This window comes from Manis javanica, chromosome 6 (genome assembly GCF_040802235.1).
Source record: "Manis javanica isolate MJ-LG chromosome 6, MJ_LKY, whole genome shotgun sequence".
In the NCBI taxonomy this organism is placed as follows: Eukaryota; Metazoa; Chordata; class Mammalia; order Pholidota; family Manidae; genus Manis; species Manis javanica.
In genome coordinates this window covers 135457506-135481176 of record NC_133161.1, presented here as the reverse complement: position 1 = coordinate 135481176, position 23671 = coordinate 135457506, and the positions used below count along the sequence as shown (strand labels likewise).

At 50.8% G+C, this 23671-nt stretch overlaps 1 protein-coding gene across 2 annotated transcripts in view; it reads left to right on the top strand.

The window, feature by feature from the left end:
• ST14 (ST14 transmembrane serine protease matriptase) overlaps nucleotides 1-23671 on the top strand; it is a 34127-nt gene that overhangs the window by 6000 nt on the left and 4456 nt on the right. The window contains exons 1-16 of one of the 2 annotated variants that reach the window (XM_073239478.1): nucleotides 11052-11459; nucleotides 11907-12066; nucleotides 12376-12503; nucleotides 12735-12805; nucleotides 13635-13792; nucleotides 13967-14002; nucleotides 14262-14502; nucleotides 16383-16522; nucleotides 16802-16899; nucleotides 17287-17396; nucleotides 17483-17613; nucleotides 18815-18919; nucleotides 19253-19363; nucleotides 19455-19568; nucleotides 19897-20019; nucleotides 20830-21016. In XM_073239478.1, coding sequence (XP_073095579.1) covers nucleotides 11067-11459; nucleotides 11907-12066; nucleotides 12376-12503; nucleotides 12735-12805; nucleotides 13635-13792; nucleotides 13967-14002; nucleotides 14262-14502; nucleotides 16383-16522; nucleotides 16802-16899; nucleotides 17287-17396; nucleotides 17483-17613; nucleotides 18815-18919; nucleotides 19253-19363; nucleotides 19455-19568; nucleotides 19897-20019; nucleotides 20830-21016 — 2306 coding nt within the window. In that variant the 5' untranslated portion in view covers nucleotides 11052-11066. Of the gene's footprint in view, nucleotides 1-11051; nucleotides 11460-11906; nucleotides 12067-12375; nucleotides 12504-12734; nucleotides 12806-13634; nucleotides 13793-13966; nucleotides 14003-14261; nucleotides 14503-16382; nucleotides 16523-16801; nucleotides 16900-17286; nucleotides 17397-17482; nucleotides 17614-18814; nucleotides 18920-19252; nucleotides 19364-19454; nucleotides 19569-19896; nucleotides 20020-20829; nucleotides 21017-23671 lie in introns of those variants that run through there. The other variant, XM_017650807.3, reaches the window with a different exon arrangement.

Below are 23671 nucleotides of genomic sequence, written 5' to 3'. Positions count from 1 at the left end.
AAGATGCAGCCCCTCCCCTCTCTGTGTCCCCTTCCATGTCCCCTGTGACCGAGAGGGACCTTTCTTGGGAACTTCTCAGAGGAGACACCTGAGCTGAGCTGGGGAGGGTGGGAGGTGCTCATGTGCTTTCTGACTTGCTTTTTTCATTTAACATTGTATCTGAGTTTCTCTATGTTATTCCTACGTTTTGCAAAACCATTTTTGATTGCTGCATAGGTTTCATCAAGTGGATCTATCACTGCTTATTTTTATTCTTTATTTTTATTATTTTTGTATGCTAATTGAATGTACTATTGGACAGTTAATAGGGCCATCAGGATGAGGGAGGTAACTGACCAACAGCTTCCAGGGAGACTATGCTCATTGGGCCATATTAGGTTTTACTCATGAATTCTGGGTACTGTATTTTAACGGGCATATTGCGTACTGTGATGTTGAATGAGATGGCCAGAGTTTTCGCAAATACTTTGAATGACTGAGTTGGGCATGTGTAGCCAGAGAAAGAGCCAGCTCAGCTTGATTGCTGTCTGGAGCATTTCTGGGGCCGCCCCGAGCTGGAGAGATTGGGCTGCCTCTATTGCAGTGCTAATGGGCAGGGTTTATTGTGATGCTGATTGGATTTGGGAGCAAAGAGCATCCTCCTATCGGCACTTCCCTCAGAGAGGATATCTGGGAGGATGGGCGCTGGGTGTCCTCTAAATTCTGTCTCAGCTCTAAGATTCCAATTCCAAGGACACGGTTCTGTGTTCCCCTTCTTTCTTCTATCCTTTTACTTTCACCACAGAGATTCTGATTTGTAAGTGTGGCCTCCTGGCCTCTGGGTGCCGGTGCTTTCCTGTTTGCAAATTCAGTCCTTTCACCCAAGCCATTAACATGCCTAGCAGGGAGGAGGAGGTGTTTTGAGAATCTAGCAATTCCAGGAGGCGAGTGGGCTTGGGGTTTTTCCACAACTTCAGCAGATCCCTGGCTCCGCCAAGGCAGCTGTTAAAACCAGTTAAGCAGACTGTGGACCGGGGGTGCTGTGGAATACTGCTTAGCATGAAAAGGAACAAACTGTTGGTGCATGTGATAAGTCAAAAGATTCTCCAGGGAATTTTGGGGAGGGGAAAAAGCCAGCAAACCCCAAAGATTACATACTGGTGATGCATTTATATAACATTTTTGAAATGAGAACTCTAGAACTGGCGGAGAGGTCAGTGGAGGGGGCAGAGGCAGGTGGGCATGGCTACAGGCAGGCGGCAGGAGGAATCATCGTGTTGGAACTCTGAGATTTTTGACTGTGCAGGTGGATACAGGAAACTACACCAGTGATACAATTGTGTGGAACTTAATACTCGCACACAGGAGTGAGTATAAGTAAAATGGGAAACCTAGATTAGTGGGTTATATAAATATTGAAGTATTGAAATGCAGTTGTTCAAGATGTACCATTGCAGGAAACTGCAAAGTGTATATGGGCTCTCTTGGTATTATTTCTTACAACTTCACGTGTATGTGCAGTGATCTTAATTAAAAATTTCAGTAATTAAAAGGAGCACTAGGCAGTGAAATCAGAATGTGGGTCACTGCAAAGCCGAGAAAAGAACAAAAAGCAGTTACCTGGTGCCACCTTCACCTCTCACTTCTCTCATTTAGTTTCTGAGGCCACCGGCCTGGATGTGTGGCTTGCCCACATCCCAACTTGCCCTGTGTGGCTACTTAAGTCTGGCTATGGAGAGAGAAGTCTCTTAATCAATTAATCAGCAATCTAGTGGGCAAAGTCAAGGGTACAGGGGGCTGGGGTGGAGCGGTACAAAGAAGAAGGGAGGGTCCCTGACCTCCCAGGACTGCCTGGTCTGCACAAGCATGGCAGCGGGTATCGCTGATGCCAAGCAGGGGTGCAGGTCGTGAGAGAGGTGAGGTCCCAGGAGGTAGTACTGTGGGTTGACGGTCGGAGGAGGGTCCTGGCCCTGGTCTGTGTCCCCAAGGGCAGGCAGGTTTGGTCGGTGGTCACGGGGGCTGAGACCTTCTCAGTGGTCAGGATGGGACCAGCTTCCTGCTTCTCTCCAGGTTCCGGGGCCTCCTGGCTGGCACAAGGCCAGAGGTGGGGGTGTTAATACCCTAGACCAGTGTGGAGTGGGTGGAAGTCCATATCTTTGGCCCAAGAAGTAGGTTTTCTCGCAGGTGGAGTTTGCAGAGTGCTCCGGACAGCAGTTCATCCCCGAGCTGCAGGGTGCTTGTCTGTAACCCTGGGAGGAAGGGGCAGCGATGGCTGTCACCTGAGAGGGACACTGGCTCTGGAGTCGGATTTGGGTCTGAGATTCAGCCCTGCTACTTTTTAGCTTTCTGTTAAGTTACCCTCCTTTAACCCATTTCCATATCTGAAAATGAAAGCTACTTGTGAGAATTAGAGATAACATATATTAAATGTGCCTAATGCTGGCACACAGACGCACAAAAATGCTGCTTCTGTTTGTGTGGCCTTTACCCCCTCACCAAGCTGGGAGGCACAGGGATGATGGGTGGCCCCCAGGAGCCTGGGTGTCCCAAGAGCCTCCAGGCCCTGGTCCAGGCGCATCCCCCTTTCGTGGCAGCTTCCAGGGCACCTGTGCATCAGGCATCATCTGACTCGGTGGTTTTGAAACCTGTCACAGTCTTTTTGGGACAGTGTCTCGAGGAGTAGTCTGGAGGCGCTCTGGGTCCTGCTGCTACTTGAGTCAGTCTGTTTATTGTTTTACTGTTTTGAGGTTCTGCAAAAAATTGTTCCAAGAAATGTTTCAGAAGTGATATGTAAATGGAGGTGCAGAGAATAGATGTGGCCAGGCACACTCATGGCTTTGCTGGCTCAGTTGCCTCTGTGCTGTGAGTGGGTGGAGAGGCCCCGCCAGGCTATCCCTGCCTTCCTGGGGGTGGGGGCGGGGATGGGGGGATGGACGGGAAGGGGGACAGGAACCAGGGGGCCAGGAGCCGAGCCCTTCCTGCCGCTTTCCGCAGGACCCAGGCTGGCCTTGGTTTGTGGCCCCCTTGGGTTAGACCACAGGTCTGCTCCTGCCTGGCCCTTTGAGGTCTGCATGGTAGACTTGGGCTGCTTATTTTTATTTTTTTTCATTTTAGTGTTTGAACTTGAATTCCAGCTGCTCCACCAGACTGGTGGGAGGAATGGGCCTGGCCTGGCTTGGGCAGATGGATGGGTGGAGGAATCTAAATTGAAGGGAGACAGTAGGTTGGTCCCTGTCATTAGCAGGATCAGCTAATTATGTTTCACAACACCTCTGCTTAGAAGGCTGCAAGGGGTTATTAACTCACTATTTAGAGGGGAAAGCTGAGGCACAGAGAACTATTTGCCCCAGTAGCTCAGGGTTCTTAGGCCTGCCCCTCACCTTGGCCACATGCACCCCAGCCCCTCCGAAGGTCAAGAAGAGATGGGTATGTGGCTGCTCCCCAGACCCCAGTTCTTTGTACCCTTATAGGGTCTCGGTGCAGGTGTGTGCAGTCCCTGTCCCACAGCTGTGTGGGGCAGGGTCTGGGCTGTGCAGGTTGCTGGAGGGGCTGGGAGGGGGAACACGGCCTGAGACCTGCGGACTCAGGTACTGCCTGCTGAGAACTGCCAGGTTTCTGTGCTGACAGAGTGCCCACGGTTGACTGAGTCAGGCCCCTGCAGCCTTTTTTCTTCCTGCTCTGACCAGGTGTGCAGAGTTTTTATTTCCTCCAGCAGAAACTCTTGGCCGTGGGTCAGCTTCTGTCTTCCTAGAGGGCATGGGGTCACAAATCCACAGGTGATGCTGGACCCTCCTTGGGGCCCTGCAGCCTCACCCACTTCCCAGCATCTACCTCTTCTGGTGGAGCAGCTGTAGACAGTGACAGGTCAAAGGCAAGCGTGAAAGGGTTGGGCAGCAGACAGGCAGGAGGGTTTGGGGAGGCCACCACCAGCTGACCAGGCCTTGTCTGGGAGTATTTGCCTCTGAGGAAGTCTTGTGGCAGTCTCAGGGACTCTGGGGTGGTGTTTATAACCTATTGTGGGAGGGTTACAAGGTGCAGAAGTGAAGTCCAGCCCTGTACAGCAGGTACCTCGTGTCCTGGGTGGTTACTTCAAATAGGCTGACTGAAACTCCAACTTGACCCGGCTGGTTACTCTCACTGTGCTGGGAAATGGGTGAGCCGGGCCACTAGCCTCACCTGTTACTGTTATTCTTTATGACCTGACAAATCTGGGAAATGCTAGGGTGATTTGATCAACGGGATCCATGGCTTTTTGAGAATCTGGCTTCTGGTGGGATCAGTTGCCCCAGGTTGGTGAGTGGGCGCAGGATTCCCATGTGGGTTTCTTTTCCCTTCTCATTTGTCCCTTCAGTCATCTTGCGATGAACAAATCACATGTCTCTTTTATGTTGGTCACCATGCTGGGCCCAGACTTCAGTGGGCAGCAGGGTGGGTACAGTCCCTGCCCTTGGGAGCCTGTGCATGGGCTGGCTGCTCTCTGTCCACAGCTGCCTGAGTTTGGAGAGAGCCCCTCTAAACAGGCCCCTTCTGCGTGGACAGGGTTCCTTCATCAGCAGCAGCTTGAAAGAGAGGCATTTCTGCAGTTTCACCTGTGGCATCTGCAGGCTATGTGCTTCTGCCGAGCTCAACATTGCCCAGGATGACAAATACAGCCCTTGTGTTTGGAAGTCATTCCTTGTTCTGTCATCTCAGGAGGTGGCCTCGAGCCATGCTGTGTTTCTGGGGACTTTGGCCAGAAGTGGCATCGGGAAGTGACCCTGCTGTCTGAGTCTCTCTCCTTGCAAAGGAAGGCATCTGTGAGTGTGTCTGCTGCACAGTGTCTCCTCACCTTGGAAAGCCGTTGGAGAGGCTCACACTGTCCTTTCTTGCTTGAACAAAATCGCAGGGATGTTTCATGGTACTCATGACCTTGGTGGCCACAATGACATCATGAAACTGCAATCCATCCCATCTGTTGGTGGGACACTGAGTCACTGAACCAAATCAGTGGCAGAGGTGGCAGTGGCATATGAAGGTAGCCACCCTTGTCCTAGATCGAGGTCTGAGCAACACACCTGTGTCTCCAGCCAGTGTCCTCACCTCTGCCCCTTCATCTTGCTCTTCAGCAGCAGAAGCAGATCGCCAGTTGTCATGTGATGTCCTATCATGGCCTCTCCAGGACTCTATATGACCTCTTCAGTTCTCAGGTTCATTCTCTGCCTTCCCAGTAGATCACACCAAACCATAGCCAAATGAGGAGCAGTATTTTAAAAAAGAAAGAGTCTGGCATGAAGATTTATCCCCCCCGACTCTGCTGTGATTGGAACCTTGTGTAGATATTTGGATATTTTTGTGTTTCTAAACATAAACACTTACCAGTTGCTTTTCTCTAGTGAAGATCACACTCTGAGCTACCAGTGGCTTCTTTCTGGCTATGGATTTGCTGGTCCAGGGGGAGAATGGGCCTGAGAATTTGGAGTCCGTCTGGAAGTATGTCTGTTTGGGGAACCAGGAGAAGGTTCCTCTCAAGTAGGATCCTTTGGTTGACTGGGGCACCAAGCAGTTAGCTTTCAGCGGTGGTGAGTTTTTTAGTGGGAATCAGGTGACTGCACGGTTCTTTCCTGTATCATCAAATGCCTTGTATAAATCAGTATTTTGGATGACCACTGGCCTTGGAGAGACTATGCATCACTTGCTCTAGTGTCGAAACAACAGGAGATGTGGTGCTCTCCAGAGGGCGTACATCTCTCCTCCTGGATTTCAGCACTGCCTCTTCTGTCCCTCCAGGCAGTTGGGTGGGAATGGCAATAATCTGATGTCCCCGCAGCGGCTCCTGGGCTCTCCTGCTTCATCCTGCCCTGGTCTTCACTCTGTGTGTACCCCAAGCCCTCCACGCCCATCTGTCCTCCGGGAAGTCTTCCCTCACTCCCTTTCTGAGCCAGCCTTGACCCATCCTGTGTTTCTGGGGCCTCTGACCCGGATCCAACTCGAGCAGCAGGTGGGAATCAGAGAGTTCTATGGCTCTTGTCTCTGTGGTAAGAAAGCACCTGGCTTCACAGCCCTGGGTTGTGTAGGTGCACCTGCAAATGTGTTTGCTTTTATGAAAGAGAAAGGAGAGGCAAAAGCCGGCACTGGCATACATTCCCTTCCATCAGCTATGTGGCCCTGCAGAGAGTTTGTTACGTGTAGCGAGATGGTTATATACACAGTTAAGCCCGAGGGATGGGAGCTCCTGCCCTGCCACCTCTTCCTCTGGAGGCTGGTGGACCGTGAGCATGCCTGAAAGCCCGTCTGGGTTTGGAAGGGTGTGGCTCCTGTCCCAGCTGTGCTGCTTTACTCACTTTACTACCTTTGTGACTTTGGACAGGTCACTCCCTCTCTCTCAGCCTCAGTTTCCTTATCAATAGAGTGACTGTGTTAGGCAAGATGATCTCTAATATGCCTGAAAATGGAGCCGAGAGTACGGTTATAAAAGACAGCAGAGTAGTTACTGATTAAACAGCAGTTCTGGGCTGAGTGGAGCCCCAGAATTCACACTGCAGGGATGACCAGGGCCCTGTCATTGAGCCCATCCCCCTGCTGACAGCCTTGCTCCATGGCAAGGCTGGGGGTGACCTCTGGGGTTCACTGTCCCTGCTGTCAGCCACCTTCCTTTTCCTTTTCCCAAGGAGCTTGCTTTCTCATTTCCCTGACTACCTGCTCTGTGAGTTCTGGAAACTGATCACACTGGGAAGCAGAAAGCCGGATCAAATCTGCATCTGTCACTGAGTGGCTGTGTGATCTTGCAAAGTCATCCTTTCTCCCTGCCAATCTATAGAATGGGGGTGATGGCACCAGTCATGAATGATTCCAGGATTGCTATAAGGATCAGATAAGAAAATAGTTGTGAAATTACTCTGTGAATTGAAAATAAACATGATAAACTGTCATTGTTTTATTTCCTCTGGCACATATAAACACACACAGGCTTTTCAGAGGGCCTAGCTATAAAGCCTTACTAGTTTTTCATTTTTAAATATGATGAGACAACCAAGGACCATTGGACATTTTTTAAAAACCTACAACCTGAAAGAAAAAGGCAAAGTTCTGAAGATAATACAAAAAATCTAGTTAGTATCTTATGAAAGAGCAGCAAAGTAGGGCGTTCATTAAGTAAGAAAGGCCGCTCAAAAAAGGAACCATCCAAGAATAAAACGTCACTCTTGGAAATGAAATATATGATTTTCAAAATAAAAGCAAACATCCGTTGCCTTTATAATAAGTCCTGAGATCAGGTGATATTGGTTCTGCAGTTTTGTTCCCCTTTTTCAGAGTCTTTTGCATTTCCATGCAAATTTCAGAAGCAGCTCATCACTTTCTAGAAAATCTACTGAGATTTTGATCAAGACTATTGAATCTATAGATAAATTTTGAGGAGAATAGATGTCTTAACTATATTGAGTCTTCCAATCCCTGAGCATGGGATAATGCTTGATTTACCTAGGTCTTTTAAAATTTTTCTCAGCAATGCTTTTTTATTCTTCAGTGTACAGGTCTTGTGTATCTTTTATCCTAAGTATTTCATGTTGTTGATGCTATTGTAAATGGTAATTTTTTAGTTTCAGTTTCCAACTGGTCATTGTTAGTATATAGAAATAAAATTTATGTTTGTATATTGATCTTGTATCCTGCAGCCTTAGTAACCTATTTCAATAACTTTTTTGACTTAACAAAGCTATAATGATGAAGACGGTATGTTATTAGCATAAGGATAGACAAAGAGATCAATGGAACAGAATAGAGCCTAGAAGTAGGCCCACAAATATATGGACAACTGGTTTTGACAAGGTGCAAAGCAATTCGTTAGAAAAAGAATTGTCTGTGCAATAAATGGTAGTGGAACAGTTGGGTATCCATCTGCAAAAAGAAAGAAAGAAAGGAGGAAAGAACTTTGACCCATACTTGTACCATATAACAAAGTTAATTCAAAATAAATCATATACCCAAATGTAAAGCCTCAAACTATAAAACTACTGGAAAAAATTAAAACAGGAGGAAGTCCTTGTTGCTTGTAGCAGAGATTAGATACAACACCAAAGGCACAATTCATAAAAGAAAAGCTTGACATATTTGACTTCACCAAATGAAAGCTTCTGTTCTTCAAAAGACACTGTCAAGAGATTGAAAATACAAGCCACAGACGAGGAGAACAATCTTTGCAAAGTATGTATCTGTATCCAGGATATATATAAACTCTCAAAACTCAATAATAGGAAAATAAATAAGCAAATCAGTTTAAAAAATTAGGGAAAATTTTTGAAAAAACACTTCACCAAAGAAGTTGAACAGATGGCATTTCAGCACATGAAAAGATGTTCAACATCATTAGTCACTGGGAGAAAGCAACTTAACTACAATGAGATAGCACTATACTTCCTCTTAGAATGGCTGCAATTAAAAAGGCTGACTGTCCAATATTGTGCTCGCTAAAAGAAGCCAGGCAATGAAGAGTACATACTGTATAATTCCATTCATACAAGTTCTAGAAAGAGCAAACCAATCTTTACTGATAGGCAGCAGAGAAGTGGGTGCTTGGGGACAGGAGAGGGAATCGGGGAGGAATGGGAGATGGTTTCCTCGGTGTTTATATATGTCCCAAGCTGTACACTTTAAATATGTTCACTTTAGGTCAATTATGCCTCGGTAAAGCTATTTAAAATATTGATAAAGGGTTATAAGAGTGAGTTAAAGCAAAACAATCCCAGATAGAACCAAACGACAAAGAAATGTAAAATATGAGAGAGGAAAAATAAAGCCACATTGAGGAGAAGAGGGTCTACTCCTTATCCTTGGTGTTCTGAAATTTTATCATGAATGTTGTTAGTTATATATTAGTTATATATTTAATTAAATGTGCCTTTTCACTTATCTTCTCACCATTCAGTGACCCCTTTGAATTTCTCTCTCTTTGCCTTTTGGAAATATTCTTCCAGTATCTCTTGGATAACCTCCTCTACCACGATCAGGAATTGGGTTCAGGTGTTACAGAAGATAGAGCTGTGAGAGGGAAGGGCATGGTTGGAAATCCCCAGATCCCCCCCTGTCTGTGTGAGTGGGAGAATTGTCTGTCCCCAACAGAAATACTCCTACCCCATCAGTCCCCCATAAAAGATGGGAAATGGATTTCTCCAGACTTGAGGACACCAGGTGAAGAGTGAGACTATAGTAAGTGGTGAAAAGAGTCCAAGTTATATTTTCTCACATGTTCTGAATGCATATGGCTGGGTTTAAATCACTCCATTCAGGAGATTAGAAAATTACTCTCTGGAGCAACTAAGCCATCCCATAGAAAAGATCTGCATAGCCTAACAGCTGAAAGTGCCCAGTAAAAAAAATCTGGCTAGCCATTTAGTTGTGGCCTACAGTGAAGCCACCTGTGGCAAGCCATGCACACAGGGCTTCCAAACAGCCTTTAGGAGCTCATTCCTATATACTATTGAACAAGCAAGCATCGTCAGGAAAGACTTCAACATGAAAGAGTCAAAAACAGAGAAAAGGTACCCAGTGGAAATATAAAGAAGAGAAGATTTTGCTTCCAAAATTCAGAGAACAAGAAAGAGAAAAATGCAGAGAATAAGAAAGAATTCTTGAAATTAAAATTGTTGATAGCAGAAATGAAAAACATAATAGAAATGAAAACTCAAACATAAAAAAACAATGAAATGGATTGTAGCAGAAAAAGGATGAGTAAAGTAGAGCATCCATACGATAGGAACTATAGAACTTCCAGTACATCAGAGAAAATGAAGGGGAGGATATAATCTAAGAAATAATATAAGGAAGTTACCCAGACTAAAAGATACGAGTTTCCGAATTCAGAGGGTAGGCAGAGAGCTCAGCATGATAAAATTTAAAGACCCAATTCAAAGCACATCCTCAAGACTTTCAGAGAAAGAGAACAAATCATAAATAAAAAATAATGTATTCATATTATTAGCATCTTTCTCAAATGCAAAATTAGAAGCTAAAAAGCAATGGAGCCTTTGAAATTCTAAGTGAAAATTATTTGAAACCTATAGTCCTATACCCACCCAAACTATAAATAATGTGAGTGAGGAATTAAGATACTTTCAGAAACATGCAGTTTCAGAAAATTCCCTCTTAGGAAGCTACTGAAGTATATGTTCAGTATATACTTACTTAGTTAATTACCATAAGTAAGCCAGGAGAGGTGAAGACACAGAATCCAGGAAACAGGGGTTTTAACACAAGGGGGAGATAAAGGAAATTCCCAGGGTGATGGTGAAGGTAGCTCCACTCACCTGTTACAGGAAAGGACAGAGGCTCTAGGAGGGAGGCCCCCAGGGAGAAAGTGAAATGAGAGGTTATGTAACAGTGAATGTAGAAGGTAAAGAAGAATATTACAGAGCTTTTAATTGTATGGAAAGCCTTGAGTATATGTTAAAAAGAAACCCAAATAAATGAATATTTGTAGCAGGAGAAATAAATTGTACTGGGAAGGAAACAATAGTGAACAATATTTTCAAAGACTGGTAATGAAAACAGAGCATGGATGTAATTTCTTAAAACTTTAGCCCTATAACTACTGGGAGAATGAGCAAGAGAGAGAGGAGGAGGGACATTAAAATCCACATTATCATAATAGGAAGTCAGTTGATTGTATTTTAAATAGATGAATTAAGAGATAGTGGTACTTACATATTATTTAGAAATAATGGTGACATATTTCAGAACAAGCAGCTTGAAGCATTTTAAGCGGTCACTTCTGGGGTGTGTTTCCTTTAAAAAAATTTTTTTCGTTGAGATATAATTAACATTTAATATTGTATAAGATTAAGGTGTGCAATGTGTTGATTTGATACATTCATGTATTGCATTATGATTACCGTGGTGTGTTTAGGGTGTGTTTCTGTGTGGATATTGGATGAAGTCAGAATATGACAAATTCGGAAACTAAAATTAGAAATTGGGGAGAATCTTTCCTAGGTTGAGTTATGGATAAAGCTTAAATGTGACAAATCAGGAAATATCAGTCCAAGCACATCACTTACAGAGGTTACCTCTGGTGAGGTAAACATCAGAAGAGCCACATCTGCAAACTGTTAGAAATGGCCACACCTGTGGAATTTGGAGTGGGGGCATTGCTTTTGTCACAAACCCTTTGGAGGCCATTAAGCCTGGAGGGGCGCAGCTCCTCCCCAGGATTCAGGGCAGGCCCATCTAGTGCGCTGCTGAGCAGGAAGGTTCGCCTGCCTGTCGCTGAGCATTGTAGACATCCTGCCCGCGTGTGTATTCATGCCCCCTCCTCCTGGGTATCCCCAGTGGACAAAGCCTGGGAAACTGCCAACCTGCTTGTTGGAAATTGTGTTTGTTTTTCATGCTCTGGGTCTGAGCACAGATGTGGATTACAAGTGGGGACCCAGTTTTCTCATTTCGCCTTGAGACCCTGCGCTGGGACACTCGGGACTGGAAGCATAGCGGCTGGTCCCACAGCTGCCCAGGTTTACTGCCTTTCTGCTTTCGGCTGGTTAAACATCGCCAGGGCAAGGCCCCTGGCTTGGGGGTCCTGTTTCCCAGCTGCCCGCAGGCTCCCCGCCCAGGTGACTGGTGGGCGGAACCCTGTGGGACTCCCTGCACCCTGCCCGCTGCCTGAGAGGAGCTGTCCCTGCGCCGGGCGGGCATCTGTCTGCGTCAAAGATGATTCATTCCAGGGAGAGCCTTGGTGACCCGGTTCAGACAGGCTGTTGGTTTCATTTTTATTTAAACTAACAACTCTCAGGCAATACATGCCCGGTGCTGTGCAGACGCTGGGGTGCATGGGTGCGCACGGCTCTCCTCACTCCTGGCTTCTTTCTCCAAGTGGGACCTTAGGACGTGTGTGTTCCTCCCGGGCCCGGGGAGGCTCTTGGGAGAGTTTCTGAGCGGCGTGCTTTTATTTCTCTGTCCAGAGCATGAATGGCTGCGAGGAAGGTGTGGAGTTCCTGCCCGCCAACAATGCCAGGAAGGTGGAGAAGCGGGGCCCGAAGCGCTGGGTGGTGCTGCTGACAGCGCTCGCCGGGGTCTGCGCGCTCTCTCTCGCGGCCGGCCTCCTGGTGTGGCACCTACAGTGTGAGTGGGCGGGGGCGGCCGGGCCTCCTCTCTCCGTGGACAGGCGCAGGGGCCCCCGTGGTGGACGAGAGGGCGAGAATGCCGGGTGCAGAGGGCGTGGCCTCGGCACGGTCCCCACCCCTCCCTGCTCTGAGTGGGGAGTGGTGGCAGTTGCCTGGGATGGCCCAAGCCGGCCTCAGCCTCACCTATCCACGCAGCCCTCCTGGCCTCACTCCCCCAGGGTGGCTGAGGACGGCTGGTGGACAGTGGGGGGACACGTGGGGGCGGTGTCACTTGCTCTGACCACTCTCCTCCCCTTGTCTCTCATAGACCAGAACATGCGGGTCCAGAAGGTCTTCAATGGCTACCTGAGGATCACAAATGAGAACTTCCTGGATGCTTATGAGAACCCGAACTCCACTGAGTTTGCAAACCTGGCCAACAAAGTGAAGGAGGCGGTGAGTCCCGTTCCTGGGCGGGGAACCCTGTCCCATCTGCCCGGGCAGCACCAACCTCGCTGGGGCAGACGGGACACACCTCTCTCTGCTCCCAGATCCCTGGGCTGGCGTGTGACGTGGGCTTCTAGGAGGTCCCTGGGAAGGGGTCCCGGGAGGGCGGGGTGGGCCCTCGCTTGGGGCCAGGGCTGCTGCCTCTCTCTGGCCTATTGTGAGCCTCCTCTCCTCCCTCAGCTGAAGGTGTTATACAGTAGGGTCCCAGCCCTGGGCCCCTACCACACGGAGTCTGCTGTGACTGCCTTCAGGTGCGTGTTGGGGAGATGGCTGGGTGGGCAGAGGGCTGGGAGTGGGATCACTGTGGTGTTGTGTGTGGGGCTTAGTGCCACAGCCTGTGGGCTGCCGGAGCTGTGCGGCCCTGGCTGGGAGAGCCCGGCGCCAAGCCTTGCTCTATTTAGCACCTCTTCTGTCTCGGTAGCAGTACCTGTAGAGTTGGCGCTGGGATGAAGTGTGTGGGTGCAGGTAGGGTGCTTAGCACGGTTCCTTCCCTGCAAGCCATTCAGGAACCGTGGTGATTGCCTGTTATTTCCCACCTTCAGGTCTGGGAGGGTTGAGGTGTGAGGAAGCCTGCAATGCATCTGCACATACATTTTCCTTGCTTGGGCAGCCTTCAAGATACCCAAAAACCTTTTTTTTTTTCTTTAGATAGACTTATCTTAAAAGTACTTTTGATTTGCTGGTTTAATTTAGTCTTTACAAACGCTGTGTAGCAGGTGGCTTCTCAGCCCCTTTCAGAGGTTGGTTAACAGACTTAGGAAGTCATTACCTGGGGTGCCTGAGCCAGTGGTAGAGCCATGACTCCAGTCCTGGCTTTTTCCTCACCCCTGAACCTGAGCTGGTCTCGGGACACACGCGGTTGTGCATGAGACTGTGAGAGCCGCAGGTAGGGAGCAAGACCTCTCGCTTAGGGCATCAGGAATGGGTGAGTGTGGAAGAGAGTCACGGGCAGCCCTGCCTGGGGAAGGTATCTTGGTGAACCCCGTTGGGGCCTGAGCTGCACTTGGCATCTGGGAAAGCATGGGGACAGGTGGGGTGCCTGGAGCCCACCCAGCCTCATGCTGGCACCTGTCTCTCCAGCGAGGGCAGTGTCATCGCCTACTACTGGTCGAAGTTCAGCATCCCCCAGTACCTGGTGGAGGAGGCCAAACGTGCCTTGGCACAGGAGCAGAAGGTCACTCTGCCGCCCCGGGCCCGCTCCCTGACCTCCTTTGAGCTCACCTCGGTGGTGGCCTTCCGTGAGTGCAGGGGCCCCGGGGGTGGGCACATCTCCGGCCAGCCTTTGGTGGAGCAGGAACCAACATACCAGGGCACGGAGAGAAGACTCTGCTTGCTGGCTGGGCCCCTCCCTTGAGGGTGACGAGGAAATAGACCGTATCAGTAAATACTTTATTCTCCCTCTTGTTCTTCAGCCACTGACCCCCGAACAGTACAGACCACCCAGGACAGTGAGTATGATGCCCTCCTCCAGAGAAGAGGAGGGATGTGGCCAGATGCCCCTTTAGTCTAGGTGGTCCCCAAAGGCCACGCATACCCCTCCACCTCTCTGAGGCCATGAGAAATCCCCTTCACAGCCTCTCCAACGTCTGGGGCAGCCTGGCCTGTCAGAGGGGCCAAGCCTGGGTGCACCCCCAGTGGGGCTCTGGGTTGCTCACCCTGCTGCCTCTGCCCAGTTCTGCCCCGACGTCCTCTTTGTCTCCCACACAGACAGCTGCAGCTTTGCCCTGCATGCCCATGGTGGGGAGCTGACTCGCTTCACCACGCCTGGCTTCCCTGACAGCCCCTACCCAGCTGGTGCCCGCTGCCAGTGGACCCTGCGGGGGGATGCTGACTCTGTGCTGAGCCTTACCTTCCGCAGCTTTGATGTTGCCTCCTGCGACGACAGTGCCAGTGACCTGGTCATGGTGTATGACTCCCTGAGCCCTGTGGAGCCCCGTGCCCTGGTGCAGTGAGTGTCTGGGGCAGTAGAAGTGGGCTGCGGGAACTTGGCAGCTACCCTTGGTGGGTCAGGCTTCTGGAGTGAACTGTAGTGTAGACTGGAGATAGAGTGTGTGAGTCTTGTCCACAGAGCACAGTAGACTTGCAGGCAGCAGAAAGCAGGTGTGGGGTGGCCTACAGCATGAGCTCCAGAGAGCATCTCAGAGGGGATCTCATCAGCCTTGGCAAGGTGTGGAAGGCTTGCTGGCCCCTAGATGCCAATGGGCAGGGGGCACTTCCTTTACTTGCCAGAGAGAAGGTGTGGCCTGCTTTGTAAGATGGAGCTTTTATTATTACTCAGGTGTGAGGCCAACTGATCAGGAGTCGGCCACTATTGGGAAAGTAGAGTGTCACTCACAGTTCCCAGGAGGAGGGGCCATGCGGGAAGCACCAGGGTCAGTCAGGAGGCAGAGAGGGCTGCAGGGAAACGTGGGCAGGAGCCTTTCCTGTGGTTCCCAGGAAAGGCGAGACGACGCAAGGCAGGACATGTAAGTTTAGGATTGGCTGGTTTGAATAATTCTAGTGGACTCTGGGGCTTGGGGGCTATCTTTAGTACCTGTGACTAGGACAGGTGAGGGTGGCCTGAGTGTAGGTGGTTGAGGGGTAGGCTCTGGATCGGTTAGTTTGCATATGAAAGGCTGATTCTGTATCTCTAGGAATTGGGTCGCCCTGGGAGGACTAGTCTCTGCAGGATCAGCAAGTCTGCAGATACCAAAGCTTCAGTATTATAGGGAATAAAGGGGTATGTTAACACCTCTGAGAAAGGGCAGTGCCAAGGTGAATGCCCGCCCCAGGCAGCTGCATACCAGGATGGGGCAGGCCCCAGAGGGGCTTTGGGTCGGGGTGAACTGCCCCTGCCCAGCTCTCCTTGACTTAGTGGGCCAGCGCCTTCTAGTGCCGTCTGCGGAAATGAGCTGGGCAGATGGCTCATGATTAATAATTGGCTAACATTCGGGCACCGAACAAGACAGAACCATCTGCTGCCACAGCTTAGCAGCCAGGACTTCTGTCTAAACACCCTTCTGTGCAATTTCTTTCCTTTGCTCTAATTTATTATTTGTACAACAAACAAATACATGGTCCTGAAAGGAAAACGTGGAGACAGATGCACACAACAGGGGCAAACATCATTCATAATCTTTCTATGTGGAGATAATCACTTGAATTTGTGATATATATTCGTCCCGATTTTTTCTGTGTATGTGTACGTTTTTGTGTATATTTAGAAATGAGCTTATATGGCACATTTGGTTTTATGCCTCCTTTTAAAAAATGGAGTAGTTACGATGCTCTTCCAGAATCAGTAAACCCGCCCCTGTCATTTTAATGGTTGCGTAACGTGGTGTTGTTTTGAGGCAGCCTGACATGGGCTCTGGAGGCTGAATGCTGAATTTGAATTTCAGCCCTGCCCCTTGGAACTGTGGCATCTCGGGCAAAGTATGTCACCTCTCTATGCCTCGGTTTCCTTTTCTGTGAAGTGGGGTTAATAGTATTTACCTCTTGGAGTTCTGAAGAATTCCTGAGTCGACAGACATAGAAGCATGAGGATAGTGCCTGACATGTTCAGTAAGTGTTCGTTGGTGGTGCTCTTACTGCTACTGTACTGTTATTTTCAGCCCATAGTTTATTTAATGAATCCTCTACTGCTCGGCTCCCAGTTTTGGAGTTTTTGCTGTTTCAAAGACAATCTTACAATTAAATCCTTACTCAGGTCTCTGATGGTTTGTATGGGGAGGGGCTTTTTGACCCCAGCCTGCGCCTTTTGCGGACAGGCCCCTGGCTGGGGTGGGGTCCTTGGGCCCTTCTGCGTGGGTCCTGTCTGCTCAGTGCCTGCCCCTTCTGCCCCCACAGGCTGTGCGGCACCTACCCGCCCTCCTACAACCTGACCTTCCTCTCCTCCCAGAACGTCCTGCTCGTCACGCTGATAACCAACACTGAGCGGCGACATCCTGGCTTTGAGGCCGTGTTCTTCCAGCTGCCAAAGATGAGCAGTAAGGAAGGGCAGGGGGCACGAGGAGAGGGGACAGGCTAAGGGGCTGGCCTGAGCTCCGGAGAGCCGGTGCCTGTGCCAGGTGAGCTGGCCCAGGTTAGCGGCAGAGATTTGAAGCATAAGCCATAGGCCTTTAACCCCTCCCCTGGGTCAGGAGCCCTCCCTGAAGCAGCCAGCCTCCCAGCAACTAGCTTGGCTGGCTTCCTCGGGTCCCCTTGGGCTGCTAGCCCGGCCCAGAGGTCTTTGGCCCTCACGCTCTTTCTCCTGCCTTTCCTCTCAGGCTGTGGAGGCTCCTTACGTGACGCCCAGGGGACATTTAGCAGCCCCTATTATCCGGGCCACTACCCACCCAACATCAACTGCACATGGGACATTGAGGTAGGAACTGTGTGTGGAGCACAGAGAATGCACTTGTGAAGAATGCACTTTTTGGGTGGCAGCCAGATAAGGGTCTGCCCCCCACATCCTGGTCAGAGACCCTTTTCCTTCTTCCTAATGTCAGCCACTAATGTCCTTCCTAATGTCAGGAGAACTTTCCAGCCTTCTTTAGTATAATAGAGTTTAATATAATAGTGTCACCTCTGAGGCTAGAAGTTCTTCCAAACATCCAAGCTGAATTACTCAGGCTGTGTCCCGTGTCACCACACGGTCGGAGAGGAGGAACTGCAGCAGCACCCCCACCAGCCCCTGCGCCACCATGTGGTGTCCTTGGGTTTGGGAAGGAGGGAAAGAAGGAGCTGAGACCAGCTGCATCTCTGTCCATAGGTGCCCAACAACAAAAATGTGAAAGTCATCTTCAAACTCTTCTACTTGTTGGAGCCCAGTGTGCCCCTGGGCAGCTGCCCCAAGGACTACGTGGAGGTCAACGGGGAGAAGTGAGCACCCGGGAAGGGGCCCAGTGCCCGTGCGGGCCTGAGCCCTGGCGTGTGGTCCTCATCCTGCTGTCCTCCGCCTTCTCCAGGTACTGTGGAGAGAGGCCCCAGTTTGTCGTTACCAGCAATACCAGCAAGATCACCGTCCGCTTCCATTCGGATCAGTCCTATACCGACACGGGGTTCTTGGCTGAGTACCTCTCCTATGATTCCGGTGACCGTGAGTAAACATCTTTAGGAGGGGAGCCTTGCTAGAGGGATTGACCCGGGGTGCTCTCTATTCTGGGCCTCACGAGCATCGTGCTCTCCCGATGCTAAGGTGCATGTCACCAATGCATAGCTTTTTCAGGGGATTTAGGCTGCCTTTCATGCATTTTAAAAGACTGACACGGAACACTGGGAGAACTGAGCCACTCAGTCCCTCAGGATCACCTTGAACTGGAGGACCCCTGAGCTCCCTTGGGTCACTTGTCCCTTTGGTTCAGCATCCCTGTGACTTTGAGAATCTGTTTGTTCTTTGTGGCCTTTTAACACCTGCAAGATTAATAGCATAATTTTGAGGTATTAGAAAATACAGAGGCATGAATCAGTACACTAACACTCTAAGCTTTGGAAATTCTACCATCTGTACCTAAGAGATCTGGCAATTTCTGTTGCCTTCTGTCTCACTGTCTGCTGTGGGAGTGGCAGTTCCACATACACGGTGATTTCTTGTTTCAACCCTGCACCGTGGAATAACCTTTTGGCAGACATTTTCACTGTATGCAGAAATCGGAATTTAGGTTAAAATTCAGTGGCATGGCTCACCACCAAAAATGTCACTAGGTGAACATTGGATATGTGACTAAGCTACCTGTGTAGAGAAAGTGACAATGGCCTCCTTTCAACTTTGTCATCTGCCTGATGACACCAGTTGTCAGACATATTCCAATTTCAGAAACACTGAAATGTGGAAAATGTATTAGCATTAAGGAAATCCGGTGATGCCATTTGATGCTTGGATAGCAAGTGTGCATCATCGGTCTGCGGAGCTGTTCTTGCTCGGTGCTGCCAGTGGGGCCTGGCACCCGGCGGGTGTGGCTGGTCAAGGAACTGAGTCACCTGGCCAGCCTCTCTGTACTTGGCACTTCCTGGGGGCTGGTGGGCAGCAGTCAGGAGGGACCCCAGCTGCATGTCTGGGGCCAGCCCTCCCCTGCCAGCTGGGGGAGCCCTCCTTTGCCACAGTTTAGTGGGCCTGGGAGAGCCCCACCCTGGGTCGCCACTGCAGCCCTTCTCCTCTGGGGCTGGGTGGGCCAGAGTTTTCTCTCTGGTCAGTGTGGCTGTGAGGCTGGCTCTGAGGGAGGGGAGGTGAGGCGAGGCGGGGGCTTCTGTGGGAGGCAGGTGTGGTCGCTGGGGCCTCAGGCCTGCTGCATCCCCTGCAGCGTGCCCCGGGAAGTTCACGTGTAACACAGGGCGGTGTATCGGGAGCAAGCTGCGCTGCGATGGCTGGGCCGACTGCGCCGACTACAGCGATGAGCTCAACTGCAGTGAGTCAGGGCTGCGGACCAGGCCCTCTGCTCCTGCTGTGCCGGGTCCTGCCAGCTGCCCCCCAGGGCGGTGGGGAGGTTGCCTCTGTGCGGACATCAAGCCCCTATCCTCCCTGTGCTGTACGGAAGCCTTGCCTTCTGTTGGGGCAGGTGGTAGTGTTTCTGTAGCACTGAGGTTGGTGTCCATAGCCTGTAAGGCAGGGGCGCAGCAGGCCTCTCTCCAGACGGGGGAGGGATCCCCAGGCAGCCGTGCTTTCCCGGGAAGCAGGGAGAGACCGGTGATGGCTGAGGGCAGGCTCAGATCCCAGCTGAGCTATCACTCACCCCTTTCAGACTGCAATGCCACCTACCAGTTCACATGCAAGAACAAGTTCTGCAAGCCTCTCTTCTGGGTCTGTGACACCGTGAATGACTGTGGGGACAACAGTGATGAGCTGGAGTGCCGTGAGTGCTTGTAGCGCGGGCATCTGGCCTTCCTTGCTTCTGACTGTCCGCTGCGGGTCCGGTCACTGCTGGGTGCTTTGTGTCTCTGCAGGCTGTCCAGCTCAGACCTTCAGGTGTGGCAATGGGAAGTGCATCCCGCAGAGCCAGCAGTGTGATGGGGAGGACAACTGTGGGGACGCGTCTGATGAGGCCACGTGCAATAACGGTGAGGCCTGGCCCAGACCACCTTTCCCTGGGGGCTTTTCTGTGAGTGGGTACTGCACCCCGAGGAGGCAGCCATGAGCACACTCACAGGGAGCCTGCCCAGACTTTAATAAACCACCTGCATGTCAAGTAAGATGAGACAGGGTGTCAGTTGGTGGAGAATCTTCTGGAAGGTCAAGAGCCTTTGGTAGGAAGGCTGGAAGGACTGACATGGGTGTGGATGGGTGGGGTGGGCCTGAGTGAGGGGCATAAGGTAGGGGGGATCATCAGGCTTCTGGTTGGGAGCCATGAAGGAATTGATTCCCTCCCCCGTGCCCCTCCTGGAGCAGTGAGCATCGTCACCTGTACCAAACACACGTATCGCTGCCACAATGGACTATGTGTGAACAAGAAGGACCCTAAGTGTGATGGGAAGAAGGACTGTATCGATGGCTCGGATGAGAAGGATTGTGGTGAGTAGGGCTGCTGAATTCAGTTGTGCAGGTTGTTCACAGTGCAAGGGGCAAACAGGCAGAAAGCATGTTAGCGCCTCACTCCCTGACTCTGTCCTGGTGAGAGGGTGTGTCTGCCTAGAAGAAAGGATGACTTTGCTGACTGGCACCAAGGCCCTGTCCGTGGGCCAGCTCTGATCTTGGAGGCAAGGCTCAGAGCAGCCAGCACATTGGTGCCTCCTGGCAGGGTGCCCTGGCTGTATCCTAGGCTGGCCCCTGTTCTGTAGACCTGGCCATAGGGGAGTGGCAAGTCCCCTCCTGGAGGAGAGGTGCAGCTTACTGGAGCTCTCAGCAGGCGTTTGGCCCCACCCTGCCTGGACTTTCATTTGTGGCCTCTGTCTTTCAGAAGCACCAGCTGTAGGTTAAATTTGAGCATAGCTGCAGCTGTTCTGTGACTTCAGGTCACCCATCCGCTCTGCCTTCTGAGAGCTGTGTCCTTCAACATTCAACAAGGACATCTAGGCAAATGACACCCAAATTAAATCTAAGCAAACCAGCAGATGTCTCGAGACCCCTAAATGCATTTGCGTAGGAGTGGGAGGGAGGGAGTGTGAGGGTTTTGCATTTGGGAGCAGAGGAGAGGGGCAGGGTGGAAGCCTCTGTGGGTCTCTGGGGCCTGAAGGTACTTTGTAGGGGGTCCCTTATGCCACAACTGCCCCAGCAGCACATTGGTGCCCCCCAAAAGGTGACTGCCCCACAGGGGCTGTCATGGGGCCAGGGGGTGGCACCCCACCTTGAAACACCGTCCTTCCGGTTCTGTGCCCCTCGCAGACTGTGGGCTGCGGTCATTCACCAGGCAGTCTCGGGTCGTCGGGGGCAAGAACGCAGAAGAAGGCGAGTGGCCCTGGCAGGTGAGCCTCCATGTCCTGGGCCAGGGCCACGTGTGCGGGGCTTCGCTCATCTCTCCCAACTGGATGGTGTCCGCAGCTCACTGCTTCATCCCTCAGAGCGGAATCAGGTGGGCGCTGGGTGGGAGGCAGAGAGGCCCTCTGGACTAGGGCCCTCCTTTGTGTCTTCTGGGTTGCAGAGCCCATGTCTCTCATGGCAAGATGGGATGGCGCTGGGGCCAGGGCCAGGGCTGCATGGGTGGCAGACACCTCAGGATGGGGCTTAAATACAGGGATAATAACTACAAACGCCTGCCAGGCAGTATCTAGGTGCCTCTCCTAACAACCCAATTCAGCAGGTCCAGGCATTTGCTTTGACATTTGCATGAGGTTGCATGGCTACCTAGTGGCAGAGCCAGGCTTGAACCCGATGTGTGGATTCCATGACCTTAGGGGTTAGTCTGCACCAAGGGCACTTGGGTCAGTTAGGATGAGCCTCACATTCACATTCCAGCTCTGGCTGGGTGGATGACCTGGGGCAAGTTTTTCATGGTTCCCAGGCCTTGGGTTCTCTAGTGGTAATGGTGACACCTTGAGTCTTTTCCGTAGAGTTCTGAGAAATAAACACAATAACGTGCCTGAAATTCAGAGCCTTGTGCCTGGCCCAGAGGCCCACAGACACCGGCCTGGAGCAGGGAAGGTCATGAAGGGAGAGTTGTGCGGGCATCTCAGGACGGGATGAGCAGGGAGTCTGGAGGCTGGAGGACCAGCAGGAACGAGTGGCACTGGGATCTCCGTGTTTTAGCTCCAGCTACCAAGCCCTCTGGTTGCTGACTTTGGGAGCAGCCTGTAGGACAGCCTGCTCCTGGAAAAGTGGGTACCGGCAAGGGGGCTTCCTGCTGGGGGCATGTCCTCCTGCCCCAGGCAGCTGCATGAGGCGGGGCGTTGGGCAGGCAGGTGCACCACGGCATGGGTAGTGGAGGTGGCAGTGAAGGCCTCGAGGGACGGGGTCAGCGTCATTGTCCCGGGGCCTGGCTAGGCTGCTGGAGTGCAGCCTCATCCCACCTGACTGACCTTTCACTTCCCATTTTGTCATACTTTACTCCACCCTGTGTGAGAAATGATTTTCGTTCTTTTTTGGAGTTATAAGAGCTTTCTTAAGAATTTTGTACAGTAAACTATTTTGGAATACAGACCCATGGCAGAGACAGCATGGAATTCCTTCATCCCCTCTTGAGTTTCTCTTGATGTTAATGTGGTACATTTGTCAACAGCAGGAACCTACCCTGGTCCCTCCCTGGTGACCCAGCTCCACATTTCCCTAGCATAGCGCGTTCTTACCCTCCTGTCCTTCCCACTGCTGGGGCCAGTCCGGGTCAGCACTTTGCATTCTGACCTGCTCTGGCCTGTGATGGTTTCTAGCTCTTTGTTCGTCTTGACTTTGACAGTCGGGGGCTGGGCATCCTGTGGAACGCCCCCCATCTGTGTCTGTCTGGTGTTCTCATGCTTACACTGCATTATGAGTGTCAGCAAAGAATGTCACAACCCATCAGCAGGTAAATAGCAACGTGCCCTCTCACTGCTGATTCTGATCATCTTTTGGTTCAGACAGTGTGTGCCAGCCTCCTCCACCGTGAAGGATTTCCTCCTTCTATCCTCTGTTCTTTGGAAGGGAGTCAATTTTGGAATTCTCTAAGGATTTGTCCCTTTTCTCCCATTTATTTAATTGTCTGTTTATATTTGTATAGACGCGTGTATTTTTCTTTTGGGTTTTCATTCAATTCCAAGTTATTTATTTTGTGGCTCAGATTGTTCCAGACTTGACCTTTGGGATCTCTCTGAGGGTGGCCTCTGTGTCCATTGACATATCCCCATTCCTTTTTTTTTTGAGCTACTTCCTTGCTTTCTAGCTGTACCAGGGGCTCTAGGCTTGCCTTGTATTTCCCCTGGTGCACCCTACAACCCACCATCTCCCAAAGGAGCCCTCTCATGGGGATGGTGTTTAGAAGTCAAGATCTGGGCATTCAGGGGCCTCATCATTACTGCAGTCCCACTGTTTCTAGATCCTCTCAGATGAGGGGCACGTCCGTGGAGTGTGTGTGTGTGTGTGTGTGTGTGTGTGTGTGTGTGTTTACTTAGTGACGCCTTTGCCCTGTGCCTTCCTTCACTGCTTCCCCTCCTCCATCATTTTATTTCTCGTTTCGTTTTCCTTCATCTTCTCTTGATCATCAATCTTAACTTCTGCCCATTAGTAGTGAATTCAGCACCCATTGTTAGTATTAGCCCTGGGAGACAAAGATAAGGGAGATTTTGTCCCTGTGCTTCAGAGACTTCTCTGGGCCGGGGGCTGGACAGGCCACACACACACACATGCAAATGCACATGTGCACACGTGGGCACACATGCATGCAGTAAGAGCTGTGCCAGAACGGTGTGCTGGGTGCTGGGGCCCAGTGTGCCTCTTTAGATTCTTCCGCAGGGTTGGGGTGGGTGACTTAGGAATGCCTTTATGAGCCGGGCTGTCTGATCTGAGTGTTGAAACATGAGGGTGTTTATCGCTGGGCAAGGTGGCTCAGGCCTTCCAGACAAAGGGAGAGTTGTGAGCTGAGAGGCAGGTGGGTGCGAAGTGTGCAAGGACCCAGAGGGCAGTTCCTCCGGACGAGTTTCTGTATCAGCAGGTGCTCACAGGGTGTCACCGAGATGTGGTGTGAAGTGGTTAAGGACACAGGCTGCCTGGGTCATGTCGTGGTCCACCACTTCTTCACTGTGTGATATTGGGCAAGTTG